We start from the raw sequence: 20,376 nt of genomic DNA, 5'->3' as shown, positions 1-20,376 counted from the left end.
ATCAGCATCGTGAACTTTACCAAGTACAAGGACATTTTAGCACAAACCTGGTTTCTTCTGCCAGGAGGCTTCAACATGGCCAATAGTGAATCTTCCACAAAGACAGTAATCACAAGCATACATTACAATCCATGGTGTAAAAATGGATAATTGACCACAAAACAAACATTGAAATCCGTGATTTGTATTGAACAGGACGGTCATTAAGCTCAGAATGAAGGATATCAAAGGATCTGGCAAGCTTTTGTATATGGTATACAATCCCTCCCACTGTGTTTCCTAATCTCATTTAACATAGAAGCAGGCTCAGTTCTGTTATTCTTGCAAGGTGAGGGTGATGAAAATATGTTATGTATGTAACCTTGGATGCAGATTCCTGAAATCCACTAGTTGTTGCAGTACATCACACAATTATTAGTGCTGGTTCATATGTCTGGTAGAACACGTGGCATCCTGTGCACACAAACATATATATTAAGGAATTTATCCTTACTGAGTGGTATTCTAATAGACAGTCTCAATGAAAAAACAATTCTAGTGTTTGTAAATAGTGTCCTTAATAAGATGAGAATACTCCAGACTGCAGTGTGGCCAAGTTTCAGAACTCTCATACCTAAAGTGTTCTGAATATTTTTTTCTCTAGAGCAGATTTAACAACTGTTTTCTCAAAGTACTATTCTGCTCAGTGAACCCTTCTTTCTGAGAAATTACCCTGTCTGGAAATGAGGGTTTTCTATCTTCATTTTCTGACTACCTTATTTATGCAATAATAACCAAAAAACAGTCACTTGATATATGGTGTTTATGATGGTGTGTTCTTTCTATTTCTCTTCACTCATAAAAGCTGCATTTACTTTACTGTTATATTACAAAGTTGACCATACGCACTGTAAACCTAAGAAAGGTGAATAACATTGGGCAGTCTTAAATATTTTTGCTTAATAAATCCAGATTACAGAGAATAATGAGTAACATGAATTACAGGGGAGGTGAATTTTTTTTTCTTCCTGTGGTTATTTCAAGTCTTGTTTTTTGATTTGCAAGGAATGCTTGAAGGAAATGACTTTTAGTGCAAACCTTTCACCCTCAGATGTTGACATAGAATCTGGTGACTGTTGAATGTTGCAAAACAAATCATTCAAGAAGCAGTGCATTTTTAGGAAAGCAGAAGTGATTTTATTTCCAGTGAACCCCAAGCAACAGTAAAGCCGTTGTTTGCAAGTTTTTACACTTGTAGAACATTGTACACACTTACATTTTAGTATGGCTGGTTTAGGAAGCTGCCATCTTAGAAAAGATTCATGACCTTTCCAGTCCACATTAAATCCACACTCCAGAGGCGGGTTAGAAAGTGTCACACAGAGTCACCTTAGTGTCTCAAGCCTCTAAAGCAGAGTATAGATTGTGTGCTGTGATTCAGATGATGCTGGTTCTAGTCTGATTAATGTTACTAGTTGGCTGACTATGGTCTTTTTCATGGATAAAGTGGTATTCTTCTGATTCATCCGCAATTCCTTTCCGTCACTTTGGTAAACTTTTATTTTGGTCTCATTTGTCTATAAAACTTCAAAATTCCCCTGGCTCAGTTTTGAACTTGAGAGCCAGTTCCAATCTGGCTTTCCTGTTTTTGGTGATGAGACGTTTACTCCTAGCAGAGCAACCTTTTTAGTTTTTTTTTATCTCAGTCTTCTGCAAACTGTGCATTTTGATACCATTACCTCTGCTCTCTGGAGGGTGTTGCTGATTTCATTGACAATTGTTTTAGGGTTTTCCGTAACAGCTATCGAAATAGCTCTGTCATCAAGTGCAGATGTTTTTCTTGGCTGACCTATTTTTGGCTGATTGGTAATCAGGTAATTCATTCTTTTTCATTATATCCCATATTGTTGCTTATGTTGTGCCCAATGTCTGTGCTGTGGTTGTGGCTGAGGTTTCCTTTTCTTTCATCAGAATTAACTGCTTATTTTTAACTGAAAGTTCTTTGATTTTCATTTTGACTTTTGATCACTGTCTACAAAAAGTAGAGTTAAAGTGAGTCAGACTGATAAGTTGAACAGGACAGGTTCACAGCTATTGCTGTCTAATTGCCCCACGACAGGCTGTTGTCCCAATACCTCTGCTCCTTCAAAATAAAGAGGTTCAACACTGTCAATTTGTTTAATTGATTCAAGATGGTAGAACAAAATTGATAAAATAAAACAGTTATGCTATACATATCTACCTTGTTGTATTTCCATGAGAAACTATTATTATAATTAGAAATTAAAGTGAAAATTCCAGTTTAAACATACTTTTGAAGGGCCCTATATATGCTGATGCATCTCAATGGCTTTTTGTAATGACTTCAATTGCTACATAATACTTAATATTGTTTTTTTTTTGTTATTGTGGAGTATTTAAATGCTGATACCATGCGTTAGCGTCTTTCAAAAAAAATAAATGGATGAAATCCTTAAATCAATTAGTTACTAAAAATTCAATTAAGCTAGAGGGGCTAAATGGGCTCCTTACAACCAGCTGTTGGCAAAGCAAAACCAGCCTTGACTTCATTTTAAAGAGGTGTACACATATATTTGCAGATGACCTAGATAAGTGAATCTCTTCAACATGCAGAGTAGCCATAATATATGCTCTCTCATATTTCTCGTATGGATGTACTAAAGTAGTTTCCACTTTTGTTTTCTTGGGTCTGTAACAAAACTATAATTTAGTGACCTAATTTGCAGTAAAAAATGCATTTTTGGTCTGGAAAATGTGTTTTTTGTATGTGACCTTTTAAAAAAATCTGTTATGTCTACTTCTTATTGCAGTATAAGTGCCAGAGCTCTTCAAGGAAAAGCTCGAGTGGGAATGAAAATGATCATGAGGTGAGGGTGATCCTTTTATTCCCTTTTAGTAACTGGTGCCTGCAATTCTGTTAAGAATGATGCTTTGTTTCCAGTGTTATTTTTAGAGGATTCTCAGTAAAAAGAAATGGTTATTGTTCAAAAGTTATCAAAATATACAAAAATGTTATTGAATTAAAAATACACTACGTACTGTGAAATATGGATAGTAACTTGAAGATTTTCTATAATATTCAAAACAATCCATAATATAAAAGGGCCTTGAATACTCCAGTCCAAAGCAGCTCATGATCTGCAAAAAGTGAGCAGAGATCATGGACTGAAGAAAATTGGGCTTAAGTTAATTTATTTCTTTGTATGTTTTCACATAGAACTGGGAGCATTGGTTTTGTTTTCCAACAAGATTTTTGTCACTTCTTCGTGTTTATTGTTACCTGTTGTTTGCCAGATGTACAGAATTATTTCTGGTATCAGAAATGGTCAGACACAGGACATTTTTAAAAATAAAATCAATAATCGTTTCTAGAGTCTTCAACGAGACTGAAGCTCAAATGTAATCATGGCTGAGGAAGTAACATTCTTGGCTATAAGGTAAAGTCTGTCCAAAATACGCTCACTTACTGTATGAGGAATGTAACAGGAAGGGAGAAGATGAGGTGGAGGGAGGAGTGTAGAAAAGATGCACACAAAGGGGAATCAGCAGGCAAATATTTCAACAAAAGAGAGAGGAAGTACATAAGTAGCATTTTTGTGAAGCAGTTTTATACTTCCTGTTTCCAAACCTGGTGATAAAGGTGGCAGATGATCGTCTTGCATTGTCATTCTTTATCAAAGCGCATGAGCCAGGATTGAAAAATATTTAGTGGTATCACCATGAGCTCTATGTGAATATATATGCTCTGTGTGAGTATATACTGTATTTTACAAAACAGCTTCAATTAAAAGATTTGAAAGGTACTCTTGCAAGAGTGTGAAATAGCCCGAATATAGTTAATGCTTTTTTGTACAAACCACAGTAAAATGTCTTTTGTATTTCATATGCTTTAAACTAGTTAGGCAACCTGCTTAGGTTTTGTGTTTGAGTTTCTTCTGTTGTATGTTATAAATTTAAGAGGTAAATATGAACAAAGTCAGTCATGTGTCAATCTATAATTGCTCATTTTATTTAGATTTTAATTTGCAGAGATCTACTTTTAGGGATTTGGAAAATCTTTGGTAAATATGCACCCCAAGCACAGTATGATGAATGCTGTCTAAAAGGTGTGGACAGAGACAATGTAATGCTGGCCAAAAGCAGCTGTATTCAAATCTGAACAGAGCAGCTGCCAGTGGCTTCTAGGTATATCCTTTCTTTTTTTAGTAATGAGTGACAGTATTGATGTGTTTTCTCTGATGCTGTAAATGTTCGTTTGGCAGTTTCTGTCAGTTTCTGAAGAAAAGGGAGTTCCCAGCTCATGAATGCAAGCCCGCCCAAAAACAAGCAGTTTCAGGTTCTTTTATTACATGCGAAACAAATCAGCACATTTAATAATGTACAGTAATTATAATTATTAAAAAGTTTGCACATTATGTACATGTACATCTTAGGCCCCTAAGCTCTCATTCCCCGGAAAAGAAAAGTGCATTACGTGATAGAGGCAGCGTAGTGCCAGAGCAAACCTGAAATTTGAGTCAGTGAAAATGAACTCTTAAAGTTACAGGAATGGGAGTTTGTGACAAGCCATTAGGTGTGTCCAGCCCAAAAGAGACACCAAACACGCAGCTTTAAGGTTGCGCTTTATTGTACATTTCAGGGAAAAACTGAAAAGGCACCACAATCAAATATCAGAACAAACGCATAACCTCTTTTTGAGCTCCTGACTATACTTCTTAAAGTCCCTAACTATCCTACCCAAGCAGCTAAACTACTTATCAGCCTCCAAATAAACAATATAGATTTAACAATCTCAGACTTTTCAAAGCAAAACTTCTAAAATTCACAAGAAACAAAACAGTCCTTCTCCCTCTGGAATGTGGTGCACACAGGGTTTCTGCCCTTCGCCACTTCTGACAGCAGACATTAACTCCCACAGACTGCACAGAACATAGGGAGTAACAGAATCTCTTGCTCCTCTGTTCTGATCTTTTTGTTTTACCCAAAATTCATCGGTAATAATGTTTTGTGTGTTTACCTACACCTCTGTTTTCACTGTACAGATAGAATATACAGTACTATGTGTCATATTAATCTGTTCTGTATTGTGCCATCATCCAATTTGTGCTCCACTGCAAGTATCACATTAAATTTGAAAAAAATGATTATTGATCAATTGTGTAATGTCAATTTGCAAATATTATTGTCCTGTTTTACTGTTGTTAGTGACACATTTTATGCATGAAATGTGATACAAAAGGCAGGAGTACAAGCACACTGTTACAACTGTTTAACTAACAGCCCTGTAATTCATGTCTTATTGTTTTTGACATTCTGATAAACTTGCAGTTCTCACTCATTTTCGGTACTTAGCCTACATGGATCTATGGTTCCTCCTAGGATTTGTCTGACTGGTGTTATTGACATTCCAGGATATATATACTGTATTTAGCAACTATTAAATGGCCTCCTTTCATTCGTAACCCTTCATAAATTCTTATTTCAGTTACTAGCTTCAAAATATTGACTGGTTGTTGAAAACCTTAACATACCCATGGGGATCGACCTTGTATTGTACGTAATATATCCAACCCAAGCAAGATAGCCAAGGATGTCTTCTAGCTGACCAGTTTTTGACCAGTTCTTATGACAATTACTGTATGAGGCCAACATACTGTAGCTCAGCCTTTAGCTACAGAATTAGGTATTCTCAAAGTGATTTGGGATTTTAGCAAATGTTTTTAGGTATTAGGAGATCTGTGTTTATCAAAATACTAAACTGCTATTTTTAATACATTTAATTACTGGAATAAGCATGACACATGACTTTTTAAGAATTCTCCAGAATGACAGTAAAGTGACTACATTATGCAAGCAACCACTTGAAAAATGTATTTATTAATAATATTCAACCTCGTTCTCCTATGTTGTCCTGATAAAATGGTCAGAAAAATACATTTAATAGGACTGTAACTGTAAAATGTAGAAAAAAAAGTAAATGTAAAACCACTTTAGAAAATGCAGTGGTATTGTGGTGTTTTTTCTTGAGTGAAGAGGAAAAATAATTTAAGTGTAGAAACATGTAGCTACTGTAACTGTTTCAAAACTTTCTGTTCTTGGTTTAAGAATATTATATTAATTCCCATTCTTTTACTTTTATTGCAGGGTGGAATCCACTCCAGTGACTGTAACACAACTCTTACAGTGTTTGGTCTGAAACCAAGATCAGGTAATTAAAACATTGCTGTTTACTAAATCTGTGCAGTAGATCTATTTAAGATAAAAGTTAATTCTATTTCAAGCCAATTGCTACAGACATACTGGAGTGTTTAGGTGTTCGAATTGAAAACTGGCTAACATCAGACATGTGAGTAAAGCAAGCTCTTCTAACACTACCTGTCTTCATGTGGGTTCTAAGAATGCTTGGGGCACAGATATGAGTGACAAAAGCTGTAGGCTGTGCCGATGTTAAAGAAAGCAGGTGTAGAAAACAAGACTGAACCTAAAACACTCAGTTCCTGATAAAAATCAGACGCACCCTTATTTATTCACCATGCCAGGGGCAGTGCCACCATGAACAGTAATAGAGTACTCCTTGGCACAGGAGACACTCCCATTCATTAAAGGTTTATCAGCTCAACAGGGGTACCTCTATCACCTCCCCTCTCTCTTCTTAACGTGTTAAGTGCCCTCAACTTCCATTCTCCCTTGCTAACAGCATATGCCATCTTAGTCCACCAGGACTCTGTTACATGATTAGCACTTCAAGAATATAGCCAGTTTCTTAGATCTTTGACCTTCATGATCAGTCCTTTTTGATACTGATCATGTTTTTACAGCTTTACAGTGATTTAAGTTACCTTATGTATTAATCCTTGATAAAATGCCCGAGTGGCATCACATCATCACAATGTTGTGACATAATTACATCTCCAATTTAAGTATCATAACATATTTAACTAAATGTATTCTGAGAATGCCAAAGTAAGTCATTTATTTATTTTGGATTTGCTGCACAATTCTAAGCAACATATTTAATAAAAAGTGATGCAAAATTAAGTTGTTATGAGGAAGGGAACAGTTATGAAGTGTGTGTACTGTGTGGTTGAAGTGTGTGTACTGTGTGGTTTAGTTGTTGGTACACAAATCTATCACTATCACCTGACTGCACACTTTATTAGGGTAGGAAAATAAAAAAAACACATTTCTCAGACATTTTTCTCTTTTTTTTGAGTCAGCAAGCATTTGTTGAATCATATTTCTGTTATAGATAGATCAGATTGATTTTGCACTCTCAATTTGCAAAAGAGTAATCACGGGATACAGACATATCAAAATATATCAAAAATATCAAAAAGGCATATCAAAAAGCCTATATTTGTCAATTATATTCAAAAAATGTATTTGAAAGCCTTGTTAATGAATAAATTACCTGTATTGGCCGTTAAACCAAAGACAAAGTATCCTACTACAAATGACAAACCGTAATGAAATCCATGGAAAAAATACACAATATGCAGTGCTGCTTTAAATGAAGGTGTTTGGAAATAAGAGGACACAAACTTGCCTCCAAGCTGTCGCCATCACTCTACCTGAAGAAGTTGCTCTAGCACCTATACAAGCCACACCTTTAACAAACAAACTTCTCATAGTAAACAAACAGCAAACTGTGAAAGTGACGTATTTAATGCATTAAATGTATCTGGACTCAACATTCTATCAACGATTCATATTTTATTTTTCTTCCAATCAAATGCTTTAACATTTTCTTAAGCATACCATTTAGGTTTTCAAAATATTGTTACTGTACATCACTCAACAGTCAAATTGTATCAAATGTAAACAGTGTTAACATTTTTGGAATCATTTCAAACCATATTTCATCATAATAACCTGCATTTGTTTGCCAAAAATAACAAAGCAGTGATCAGTGTACTTATTTGTATGATTATGTTTGAATGAAGGTAACATGTAAACAGAATGTTGTTGATCCTGGGCAAAAAAAATCAAAATGGGAACGATTCCTTCACAACATGAACATTTTGAACATTTTATTGCATTTGGAATAGATTTGAATGAAATCACTGCAGTGGCTCTGACATAGTGAGGGTAATCACATACTGTACACTACTTCATTAAACACATAACTCCCGAAGGTCAAATAAAAATGGTTTCTTTGTTCCAGGACTTTAATCTGTAGCCAGATGTTCTGTACATTAAAATCTATTCAAAAACATTTGATGGCTGTGATCATCATACAAATTGGGGTGGATTCTTATAGTCAGGTGCATGTCTGAGTTGTGACATGCACATGCTGTATCTTTCATCTTCCCTGGGAGCAGAGTTAGTTTATGCTTAGCAGTTCCAAGCATTGGTCATAGATCAAAGAGTAAAGAATAAAACTTTTACACAGGACTATTGTTGAAATAAGAAAACATCTTTAATTCAGCTTTCATTTGAACAGCATGCCATTTTTCTATTCATTTTCCATCTATGAGCTTGTTTTCAGCACTGTTTTATTAATCATGCTCTGGCAGCAAAATTTAGATCCTATTAATTTTCTGAGAAATCGGCTTGTAATCCTATCTATATTGTTTGTGTTTAGTTTGGGTAACAGATACTTTTTGGCTTATTTTTTTTAAATTAGTTTTTCATTACTATTTTTACAACATTTTTATAAGCTGTTAGAATCAGTCATTAAATTACCTGTCTTATATGATCAACTGTATTTGTTGCTTTTACATTGCATAGATTGAAAATGTAGCCAAAACGGCAGTCCGTATCCCCCCCTGCGCAATTAGCTTGTTATTATTAACAGATGGCTTCTCATTTTAAGAGAGGGATACGCTTTGCATGGAGTTTATTTGTTCTACCTATGTTTGCAAGGCTTTCCTCCAGGTTTTCCAGATTCTTCCCACAGTCCAAAAACAAACTGATTGGTTAAATGGCTTCTGGGAAAATTGGCCCTAATTTGAGTATATGCATGTCTGTGTTGGCCCTGTGATTGATTAGCGTCATGTCCAGGGTGTACCCTGGCTTGCACCCTTGTATTTACCGGAATAGGCTCAATCTTCTGCCCTGACCCCGCATTGGAAGAAAGGGTTAGAAAATGGATGGATGGAAGCTCTTCTTGTCTTATAAGTGATATGTTTAAAGCATATTTTCAAGGGAAATAAAAACAACTTAGCCAAACTGCAGTAAAGTTAAGTTATGGATTAAGAACTTCACAAAATATATCCGTAGTACCCCTCTATGTGCTGTTGCTGTGTGTGGTTGGCAGGCCTGGTTTCATTCCAGTCAGCTGACAAACATAGGCTGTCACTGTGCAAGACTGACTGTTTCAGAAGTGTTCCAGACAAGCAGTGAGCACTTGCTGAGGCACTTACTGTGTGCAGCTCTTATACCCAGCGCCATTCCATTCTTGTTTATGATGCTCTACTTGTCAATCATAATTATAGTGTCGGTTAAATTATTTTCTCGAAATATGTGCTATTGTAGTTTTTATTTTAGAGTGGCTGTAAGGTGTATGCTTTTTGCTAGATACCTGTGTGAAGGCATTTCTCAAATACAATAGTAGTAATACAGTAACAATATTTCAGAGTATTCAGAGGTCTTCAACAGAAAACTGGGGTTGACCTTCCCCACCTCTGCTCTCATAGACCACATGTTTATAGATATCTGTGGCTGCCTGATAAGATGTTTAGCTCTGATATATGCAAATAATTTCAAGCTTTTCCTGTAATTGTGTTTAAATTGCTGAGGCATTTCAGGATGCATCCTCATCTTAATTTTCATTTTCAGCACCTGATTAATTCTCTGAGTCATGTTATAACTGCAAGGCATTGTAATAACATGACAGATGTGTCTTTCCCTGGAGACATATCTTAAACCATTTGTTTAGCATCCTTTGCTAACTAATTCAGTGGAAAAATAAATTTTGTATTTACTGAAATGTGAGAGTTACAATTAATGTAACAAACAGTGTTTGGGGATAGGGCAGAGAGCATTTTGTGCAACATGTACTTGTGACGAAAAATCAGATGGGCCACAGTGTTCCTTTTGGAGAGCAGTGTTTTTCTCCTTGCAATGTTTTCATAAACAAATGTTTGCAGATATGTCTGGGTATCATGGTAGAACTGTGAAGTTTCTGTATTTATCTCTGCGGTTCACAAACCTTTTCTCATCTCTGTACATCCAGACAAATGAGGATATTAGTCTTCACAGAGCCACATACTTCCTTTAGAAAATCTACAGTATGATTGAGCTTGTTGCTCACCAGTAGCTGTTCTGCACCATGACTCAAAGCTCTTACTAGACTGTAATTTTGACAGAAAAGACAGATCATCTTCGTGTTGCACCAATACCTAATAATAATAAAATAAATGGGAGTATTTCATGATATTGTTCTTAGGATTGTCAGTTTATTTGTTGGATAATTACCTGTTTGCATTTCAATAAACAAAAATATGAATGGTGTAACCCATTAAGGATGTATATATGGTATGACAGTATGGTACAGTATGCTGCATTTGTTCAAGTCAGTTATGTCAACATAAAGACCTGTTTATAGTTATACAGTAATATGGTTTCTTGTTTAAACAGAACAGTAACTTATGTTGATTGTTCTTTCAGATTTCTTTAAGTATAAGTTGGCTGTGACATACTTCATTCTTTTTTTATCTCTAGCTGTAGATGCTTTGGAAAATACTGTAAGTTTTGACCTTATTTTATACTTGGATTTTTAGTCCCACAAAGTGGCACTTTCAAATTAATTATAATACATTTCAAGGTACCTAACTGTGCAATAACTGTCAGCAAAAGAAGAAAGCAAATTAAATTAATTTATCTGTGAGTAGATAAATATTAGTCCTATACAGTATACAGAAAATAAACTTATAGACAGTGTTTTCCAGCCAGTAACTCTTAAAAAGACCAAAGTAAAGTAAATAGAAATAAACTGTATATATATATATTTGTACTTGGTTTTTTATTTGACTGTTTTTGTTCAACTTTGGTTTCTTTCCCAAACAGTGTTCACACTATAGTAACTGGGAACTTCTCTATTTCTGAACTTGTCAGCCCAACCACACCATTCCTCACTGCCAAAGTTTAATAAAGACTGAGTTTCCAAGAAGTTAATCTATGTTGAATGTTGTAAATACATAGCTGAGGAGCTGAAAAGTTAATGGGTGTTTCCTTAAAAAAACTTCATACTGTCACCACATCTGGTTTCACCATCTGCAGAAAAAGATTATTGCTCATAAAGGTAGAGAGTAAAGGCATTACGATCTACTACATTTATTCAGTTATCTTTGTATTGTCTGCAGATCTGTGATATTTGAGCAAATCTTAATTGCAAAGTCTACAAAAAGAGCTTTGTAGGCAAAACCTGACTGTTCAGGTGACAAAAACAGTGAAACTCTTATGTCTTGTTTAAAAGATTTTTTCAAATTACAATTCATCCTGCCCGCATTAACATTCTGCCTAAAAATAAGAACATGACTAAAGCAGAACTGCTCAGTTAAAGTCAGACCACTTTGTAATTTATTGACTTATAACCTTTATATATGTCTCGCAGTGTGTGCTATGAATGAACAATTTCTGTAGATGTGCACAAGTTTGGCCATGTAGAGCTGTTACCTAATGGGTTTTCTCAGTTCTTTAAATCACTGACACCTATTGCTGAAGTTAATTCCAGCCTTATGAATGATGTTATTGAACTGGAACACTTTATAATTCAGACTTGATTGACAGTACCAGAAAGAAAATGCAGTTTAATGTAAGAACTTATCCATTAAGCAAGCAAGGAAATGAAGGAATGTTACAAGATTCCACATTGCTTAAAAAACACAAAAATTTCTTCATATTTACGGGTCATGATTTTCCTGTCTGTTTTCTTTTTTATCCCACCAAACATGCTGAGGCAGGATTTGCTGTATGGTTCCTTTTTTTTTACCTGAGTACAGTACTGTAATTTCAGCTGTAAGAAATTGGAAACACCCTTAAGATGGTGCAGTTAAAAGGGTAGTTGAGAGTTCAAGAAGAATGAAAACCTGAAGATGTTGCAAACCTCCCAAGATTGGAGCTGTGCTCCATGATTTTACTGGAAAGGACAACATCACACATGGGGTTTTTAAGTGAGGAAAGGGAGTGGAATTTCATAACTTTTCTGAGCAAGAGGGTTTTTGTCAAACATGGAAGCTAAGGGATTCTCAGTTAGATTAATTGGTACTTTCTACAATTTATAATTTCTGTTATTGAAATGAAAGTAATTTCTGAGATGTGTGGATTAATGTTAAAAACGTTTGTAGTGTTATTTACTGTCATTTCAAAATGTTCAAAAGAAAATAAATGTGTTCTCCATTCCCTACTATTTTTTTTTACTGAGGTGGAACTTGCCAGACCTAATAGAATCATAAAAAACTCACATATTTAGTGGCTTGATACTAAGTAGAAAACAATGTACAAACCATTCTGATCATGGTTAACACTACAGTATATAAGGGTATTTGAAAAGCAAATACATAAACAGCACATATTTGTTCTGTTCCTCATCCTTTTAGTTCTGTTCCTTTTGACTTAAGCAACGAGATACAGTAAATGAGGTTTCTTTGATAAACTTGGCTTTACTCTACTGAGAAGCCTTTTTATTTGCCATTTCAAGTGTAAGTTGCAGACATACTATTTTATTATCACTTCAGTGGTTTCTGTTCCCTTTCGAGGCATATTCATGAAGCATTTTTTGCCACTTTGTCTGAAATAGAAAATGATGTTATTGATTGAAAAAACCAAAGGGGTTGCTTGGGTAATAGAGGAACAAGGTGCATCTTTGTGTTGTCATCTTCTTGGGAGAAACATGTGCAGCCATAGATGAGAAATCTTCTTGGTGTGACCCCCAAAGGGAATCCAATCACTTTATTAGCCATATACAATTTCTTGCATTAGGAATTCATCTTTTCACATACCCCAGCTTGCTCTCCATGAGACACACACAGGGAGAGAAGCTGGAGGTTAGAGCACAGGGTCAGCCATAGTACCCTTTAGCCATTGTAGGGGCCCAACAGAGTATGATTCCTCTGCCAGCTGTGGGATTTGAACCAGCAAACTTCCAGCCACAGGCACAGATCCTTAACCACAGTGCCACCCGATGTACTGTACAGTTTAATAACACTTTCAACTGGTGTAAAATGATGTCTTAATTCACAACAAACAGTGCATTACAGCACATCAAAGCTAATGTAATGTAATCATTTATGTTTTGTATTTGAAAAATAAATACTTGTCTTTGTTCTGCTCAAAGATAAAAAAAAAGGTTTAGAAGGACCCATTATTTTGTGTAATAGACACAGCATTGAGAGTTCAGGCATGCAACTGTTTTTACAGGAGACGCTTAAATGCATATGAGAGAGTTTGCATGAATGTATTACCTTATTTATTTTTGGTTTTGCGGTCTCATTTTTCATTCCTACTGTATTTTCATTCATACTGTACCACAGCATTCTCGCGAAGCAGCCGTCAAGACTATGGTGCTGTGGACCCAGGTTTCACAATGAGAAGGAAAATGGAGCATTTGAGGGAAGAGATGGAACAGATAAGACAACTTCGGGATGTGAGTAAAATGCCACTAATATTTGAACGTAGTGAGTTAGTTAAGCGTTGCATCAAAAATTCCTGCAGGGGATGCCAGCCTTGGTGCTGGGGACCACACACCAGCATTTCATTCCAGCAAAGTTTTTTCTAAGATGTTAGAGATCTCAAGTCACTTCTCCAACACAGCTCTCAGCAAACGGATTCGAAAAATCAAATTAACCCTGTTTTTAAGTCAATTTAGGGATTGATTATGATTGAGAGCTCGGCTGAAATGAAAGCATGGCTTACAGTATCAGGTTGATTTAGGGGAATTTACACTGGATACAGCCTATGCATGTTAGCATTCAGCAGTTTATTATTTATGCTTATCTTAGAGAATGCTTTTCTGCTTCTTACTGCCAATCCAAACAACAACAAGAGAGTCATACTCACTGGTGTCCAGCATGCAACAGGACATATTATATTGCAGATATGGATGTACACTACATTCTGTTGTAATAACATCAAATGTATGCTCTAGAAAGTTTTTCTAAACTCTTTGTTTTATTGTTGATTTTTTTTTTAATGCAGAACCTTGAATCCAGGTTGAAAGTCCTGTTGCCTGATGATGTTGGGGCAGCATTGATGGATGGGGTCGTGCTCTGCCATCTAGCCAATCACATTCGACCTCGTTCTGTGGCCAGTATTCATGTTCCTTCTCCTGCAGTGGTGAGAACCGTTTTTAGAAAACCCTATAAGAAAGATAAGGCATTGAGAAAGTGCAGCAGGCACTTTGGTATGTAGCCTTACCTGTCAATATATAGTTCTTAATCCCTGAGAAGCCTGCCAGTCTCTCAGGGATTTTCATTGGCTAAGTGCTGCAACTCATAGAGCAGGGGTCTTAAGCTCTAAATCTGGATGGTCTTGTGTCGTGTGGTTTTTGGTCCACTCACATTCTTAGTTACAAAGAAGGTCTAATTATTTAATTAGCTGCATAACTGTAATACTTCTAACCAGGCTCCAAGGTGATTCATAGCTAGCTGTGCCTATAAAAGAAAATAATGTTTAGTATAATAGGCAGTGAATAATAATAATAATTGTTTCATTGACTGCTCAGGTTGGAACAAAAACCCTAAGACACAAGGCTATCCAGGCCTAAGTTTGAGATACTGTTATAGAGCAAGGAGCAGGACCTTTGAAAATCTGTTCTTAGCCATCTTAGTCAGAATCAGAAGACACAATGTGTTGTAAACTTGTGTAATATGAGGCAGTTTTGGCATTAGTAGAGGCATGCTATTGCTAGAGGTGTCGCTGCCATTTGATTTATGACTAGAGTTGAAGGTAAGTGGGAGTATATACACAGATTGTTGTAGCAGTGCTCATGCTTTTGACAAGGAAAATGCTGAACATGTTCAATTCGATAACTTTGAAACAACCATTAAACCAGTGACCAGTGACGAGAGCTAAGAAGTGTGGAATTTTTTTCCATTTGCATAACTTTTCAGAGTCTCTTTAAGTATTAACATTTTCAACTCTTACTTTATTGTTTCCAATTAGTTTCCCAGTAAAATAAAGCATTCTGGTATTTCAGTCAATCTAAGTGAAATAGAGCAGTTTCCAGAAGATAACATAATGGTCTATTTCTTAGACAACCTAAGATAAATGTTCATTTTCTAAAGTTATTTAAATAAATTTTAAACTCATTTGCTCCCATCTACTGAAAATAAACTTTGACAGCTCAGGTGCCGTTTTTAAATAGTTGCTTTATTAACTGCAGCTGGTGTAACTGGTTATTGATGAAAGATTAACAAGGACAAGACTAAACATCTTTTGCATGAAAAATATTAATTAGATTACATATTTATGAAAAGTATTTTAAAGTACAGTACTTTACGTATTGTCAAGTTACGTAGTTCAATCTGTCATCTCATTTTGAATTATTTCGGTCCACGTCCAGTAACCACTTGGTTAAAACAGGGTGAGCCAGATCGTAACCTGGCAGACAGTGGATACAGAAAAGATATAGGTCGGATGCCAGTTCATCACAGGGCACACACACACACTTATATATATAAAGGAAAGAAAATTAAGAGACCATAGTTGATAGTCCTAGATAGCATGTCTTTCAGCTGTAGAAGGAAACTGAAGCACTCTGTGAAGTCCCTTGCAAATGTGTGGTGAGCATGCAAACTCCACGCAGAAGGTATCCAATGCTGAAATCAAACTCAGGACCCAATACATCTGAGGCGGCAAAGTTAATTGCCACCATAAATTACTTACAATTTGTATTTAAGTGTTTTAATATTTAATTTAATAATGACTTTCTTGTAATATGTATGTAAGTATTTTCAAATGAGAATTACTGTACTTTTTAAAAACATAGTTATGATGATATGTATCCAAGGTAGGCTCCCAAACTCTCCATATTGGATAAAGCAGTTACAAAATGGGTGGATTTATCCTACCGTAGGTTTGGTTAGAGCTATTAATTGTTTAATGCAACCGAAACATGTTTATTCAATCAAACCTGAGATTAATCACTTAGATTCTGTCCAGCTCATTAATCTATGTCTGCTTTAAGGTAACTAAGGTTATCACATAATGCTATCGAAGTAGGTGCCCCCTCCCCCAAATAATTTATCTGTTTAAGCAAACAATTCTGGTAAAAAAAAAAAAGCAAAAGGAAACAAAAGGCTCATATCTAACTTTCTGCTGAGGCTGCAGCTCAACCAGAACGACTTGTTTGGGTCAGGAAAATTGCTCTTTGCTGAAGGGTTCATTTTTGTTGCTTGGAACCAAAACAAAACTGTAATAAAACAATTTCCCAGTTATTAATAATATGTAACATAACTATAAGTAGTTGTCAGTGCCATTTTTCCTTAAGGTTTACTTAACCTTTAAGTACAAGTACAAGTGGGTATACAATGGAAAACAGGGGGCAGATCCGTGAGTATATAAAAAGCACACTGCCAACTTTTGCTGTGGTAGCTGTTCCGCCAGGCTAATGGAAAACAGTTGGTTGGGATCAATTCAATTCAAAATACTTTATTCATCCCCAAGGGCGGCAATTCAAGGTGCCCAAATCAATTAATGAATAAAGTACATAAAAGAAATAAGAAAGAAGTGCCAAAAGGCCTCTTACAGTAACATTTTTTATATTTGTGGTTTGGAACATGTTTGAGAATGCCCCGGAGAAATCACTGATGTCTTTAAGAATGGTGTCTTCTTACTTCTCAGTCTGCTTTGTTGTCTTGAAGTTTATCAAAGACCACCTCTTCAGATTACATTCTATCCTTTTTCGTCCTGATTTCATAAATCAGTTCAAACACCACTGGGAAGAAGAGCACATAGGCTTGGCCAAATCACAGTTCTGCAGGGTAGATTCCTGTGATTTAGGGATGGTTGATACTATATACTGTAGTGCTCTTCCCCAAGTGCCTCAAAAAGAAAAGAAAATGTTCCCAGTACAGTAGGGTGGGAATTTAACATTAGCAAATGTGCTTATTTGTGATTTTCATTACAGTGGCGCATGCTAATCACAGAGCACTGTTATGAAAAGGCAGAGAGAGAAAGTTCTGGTTTCCCCTGGGAGCAGAGGAAGGATTAATGTTGTTTATTTTAGCTGATTGCTATGCATTTGTGATTACTGTTGTTTGTTTTAGTAGCTCCGTGCTATTTTAATTAACTTAAAAGCAATGCATTAATACTTAAATGATGATATAAAGGAGGGTTACTTTACATGTCTTTTAACCAGACGTACTGTACAGATGCAGCCATTCAAAACGAGTGGGGTATGCCGCAGTAAAACGCGGTAGGCGTGTCGCATTAGAATGCGTCATAATGCGTCATATCGCGTTTACTGTATAATACCGCAGTAAGATAATAGTATCTGGAATCACCGCCAGGTGGAGCTAATAAAGTTGAACCTCTCATGTACAGCATTCCAGTTGTCACCAGAAAAGGTTTTGAATCCCCATCACTGCTGAGGGACAATCTTTATTCAATTAAGAATTTAAGTTGTATACTCTTTAGACTTTTAAATTTAAACTGTGTATTACAGCAAGTTAATCATTATACATTAAAAATTTGGTATATTTTATGAAAGCAAGATTGCTCAGTTGGACAAAAGTACACAACCTACCACCTTTATCATAAATATTTTAGTTATGCAGAAATATCTTATGCATCAAAGTCTTTACCGAAGATATTACTAATAGTATTAATAATGAATGACCTTGGACAAGCTGTAAACTCAAATTATTACCCTGGTCTACATTCTTTGTAACCGACTTTTAATTAAACACGCGTTTGTGATTTTAATCAAAATGGGGAAAATGGTGTTAGACCATTAAACATGCAATACACTTCCTCATGATCATCTTAGAATCGTTGAGTAAGCTGCAAGTTTTTTTTATACATAGCATTCAGAAATACAATCGAAAATAGTTTTGTGGTGTATGCATAGATGAAACTTTTCTAAAATGTATAACAAAATTAAAGACAATTAAAATGTGTAATCTGTAATCTTTCCACGTGTAATGTCATTAGAAAGTACAATAAGTTCCTGCTTTGTCTAACGATGGTATCAAAAAACAAACCTGTGCTTAATGATAATTAAGGGACTTACAGCCATTGTACATTACTGAGCTCCACACTTCCTCCTTCCCGGTGCTACCTCTCCCTCTGACACAGCACAGTGGGCAGCCAATGTTTAGCGAAAAAAGACCTGCTGATCTGTTCTACATACCAGGAAGACAAATAATATGATTTTGTCTATTCAAAACTTGTGTTGTTTTTATTAAATTAGTGTATTTTAAATGTTTAATTAATACGTTTTATAAATACCAATACCAGCAATATACAGTTTACATGATATGTTTATGTTCCTAAATGAGTATTGTTTATGAGCATGTGAAAGGCATGGTGAATTGGAGATTCTCAAAACTATTAGAAAAGGGTATGTGATTGGAATAAAGGGAATCAGTGCGAATTTTAATACTAATTAAATGACCGCGGGCACTTTCCACCCCCTCTACTCTTCTCAGAGTAGAATAGGCTAACCTTCGGTGGATGTTTTGGGTTTTGTTCACATATCTCCCCTTTTTATAAAACGACATGGTTTAAAACTGTTCCAGAGCCACTGTTCTTCATCAGTGAAAAGTACATCATGAAATGCCTCTCCCTGTTCAATCCATTGGAAAAAAGAAAAGGAACATAAAGCGTCTGAGGATCATAAACAATATAAATTTAGGAACAGCATCAGATAATTTTTTTTAACTGCACTGCATCGGAGAGAATACCATAGCGCATTTTTTTTTACTCCCTGGTGGAAACAGGCTTCCATAAGAATCAGTATAGCCTCTGGGAAACACATTTTTCCTGCATTAAAGTTAAACTCGTTCAGAACTAATTTTTTATTTCTTTTTTAAGCCATTTGTTTTTACCACGCTCGAATATTCTTTTGTTCATATGTTCGGAATGGAAACACAGAAAGCCTTCAAACCAAATGCATTTTAAAGACCACGACTTGTGAAAATGTTCACAGCTTGTACAAAACTATCAGTGAGCCAATTCTCTTTTTTTAAACCTCAGGTTTTTTATCGATGCGTAATTACGCACTAGCTGGAATCCGAGGGGATCAATGTGTACACATGTTCACAACGCGAGAAATACTGCTCAATACAGCTTTGTGCGAAAAACCTGTATATCACCATAGGAAGCATAACAGCGTAGCCTCCAATTACCCAGACTAGCACAGGAATAAAGCTTTGTTTGATTTCTGAAACCCTTTCTTTATGTCCTGTTTTCTTTCAGGTAAGGGACAGCAGGAAAATTCCTATACTTTACTCAGCAGCGTCTTAAAAACAGCACCCAAAGTGTTCAAACTGATTTTTTCTTACACCAAAGACTGACACAGCTTCGCGTTGTGAATCTGTATTTCTAAGAAGACATATGTCTGTGGGGGAAGTAGGAGTGCGTGTCTTTCATTGGAAGACTTGCCCTGTTCTAGTTTGAAAATACCTGTGAAACCGGTTTGTTTACAAACAACGTAGTCAGAGACTCAGACAGTGGAAAGAGATGCAAAAACCGTGCAGCACCAGGCGAATACACAATATTAATACAGGGCTTTACACCCTGCGGTACCGCTGTGTACATACAGTATGAACATGTTGTGATATTTAGAAATATAAAAAATGTCAATATACTGTAGTGTCCATAAAATTTGCTATTTTAGTTTTTCAAAGAAATGTTTATCCGTTAAAAGAAAACTCATAGCAGTTGCTGGATTTGAACACCCGACCTCAGGCTTATAAATCAGTTTCTTAAGCTGTCACGCCATCAAAGCAAGTCATGTGATATGCACTGAAACAGCAACACACATATCAATATAGAATATAGAATATAGTCAGAAGGAGCACATAAAAACGTTTCAAAATAACCACATGTAAGACTTTGATGCTTAAAATGTTTAGGCAGAAATGGAATACTGGTGTGTATATTTTCTTTAAAATACCAATACCAGCAATACACAGTTTACATAATACGTTTATGTTCCTAGATTAATATCCTTTATGACCTTCAGATGTGTTATGCTCCTATTCTTTTTATGCTCAGCTACTAAAATTTCCCTTTAGTGGTAAAATTCCATATAAATATTCAATACTAAGCGGATTAAAATGTGCACAGTAAAGAGATTAAATGATTAAATCTTTACACTACCGACCAATGTAGCATAGGACAAAAATGATCAACTAGTGGCAGATTGATTAGGCAAAGGAAACCGTAAATAATAAAGTGGAAATTATGAATCGTCTAATTGTGACAGTC

General features: G+C 35.7%; 1 protein-coding gene and 2 long non-coding RNA genes across 7 annotated transcripts in view; 1 reads left to right on the top strand and 2 right to left on the bottom strand.

Annotated features, from left to right (window-relative positions):
- The window catches only part of lrch2 (leucine-rich repeats and calponin homology (CH) domain containing 2), a 117,636-nt gene that overhangs the window by 87,676 nt on the left and 9,584 nt on the right, over window positions 1-20,376 (top strand). For 4 of the 5 annotated variants that reach the window (XM_088649027.1, XM_088649030.1, XM_088649029.1 and 1 more), the window contains 4 exons: window positions 2,811-2,867; window positions 6,145-6,208; window positions 13,476-13,588; window positions 14,140-14,277. In XM_088649027.1, the coding sequence (XP_088505153.1) occupies window positions 2,811-2,867; window positions 6,145-6,208; window positions 13,476-13,588; window positions 14,140-14,277 (372 nt within the window). Of the gene's footprint in view, window positions 1-2,810; window positions 2,868-6,144; window positions 6,209-10,665; window positions 12,719-13,475; window positions 13,589-14,139; window positions 14,278-20,376 lie in introns of those variants that run through there. The other variant, XM_088649031.1, reaches the window with a different exon arrangement.
- LOC148653732 (uncharacterized) overlaps window positions 12,860-20,376 on the bottom strand; it is a 36,090-nt gene continuing 28,573 nt past the window's right edge. The window contains exon 2 of the long non-coding RNA XR_015941741.1: window positions 12,860-14,269. This is a non-coding gene — a long non-coding RNA (uncharacterized LOC148653732). The remainder of the gene's footprint in view (window positions 14,270-20,376) is intronic.
- The window catches only part of LOC148653733 (uncharacterized), a 30,751-nt gene continuing 25,843 nt past the window's right edge, over window positions 15,469-20,376 (bottom strand). The window contains exon 3 of the long non-coding RNA XR_015941742.1: window positions 15,469-15,543. This is a non-coding gene — a long non-coding RNA (uncharacterized LOC148653733). The remainder of the gene's footprint in view (window positions 15,544-20,376) is intronic.

The sequence above is a fragment of the Lepisosteus platostomus genome, chromosome 10, assembly GCF_059453375.1.
Source record: "Lepisosteus platostomus isolate fLepPlt1 chromosome 10, fLepPlt1.hap1, whole genome shotgun sequence".
NCBI classification, from domain to species: Eukaryota; Metazoa; Chordata; class Actinopteri; order Semionotiformes; family Lepisosteidae; genus Lepisosteus; species Lepisosteus platostomus.
This window is presented reverse-complemented; position numbering and strand designations above follow the sequence as displayed.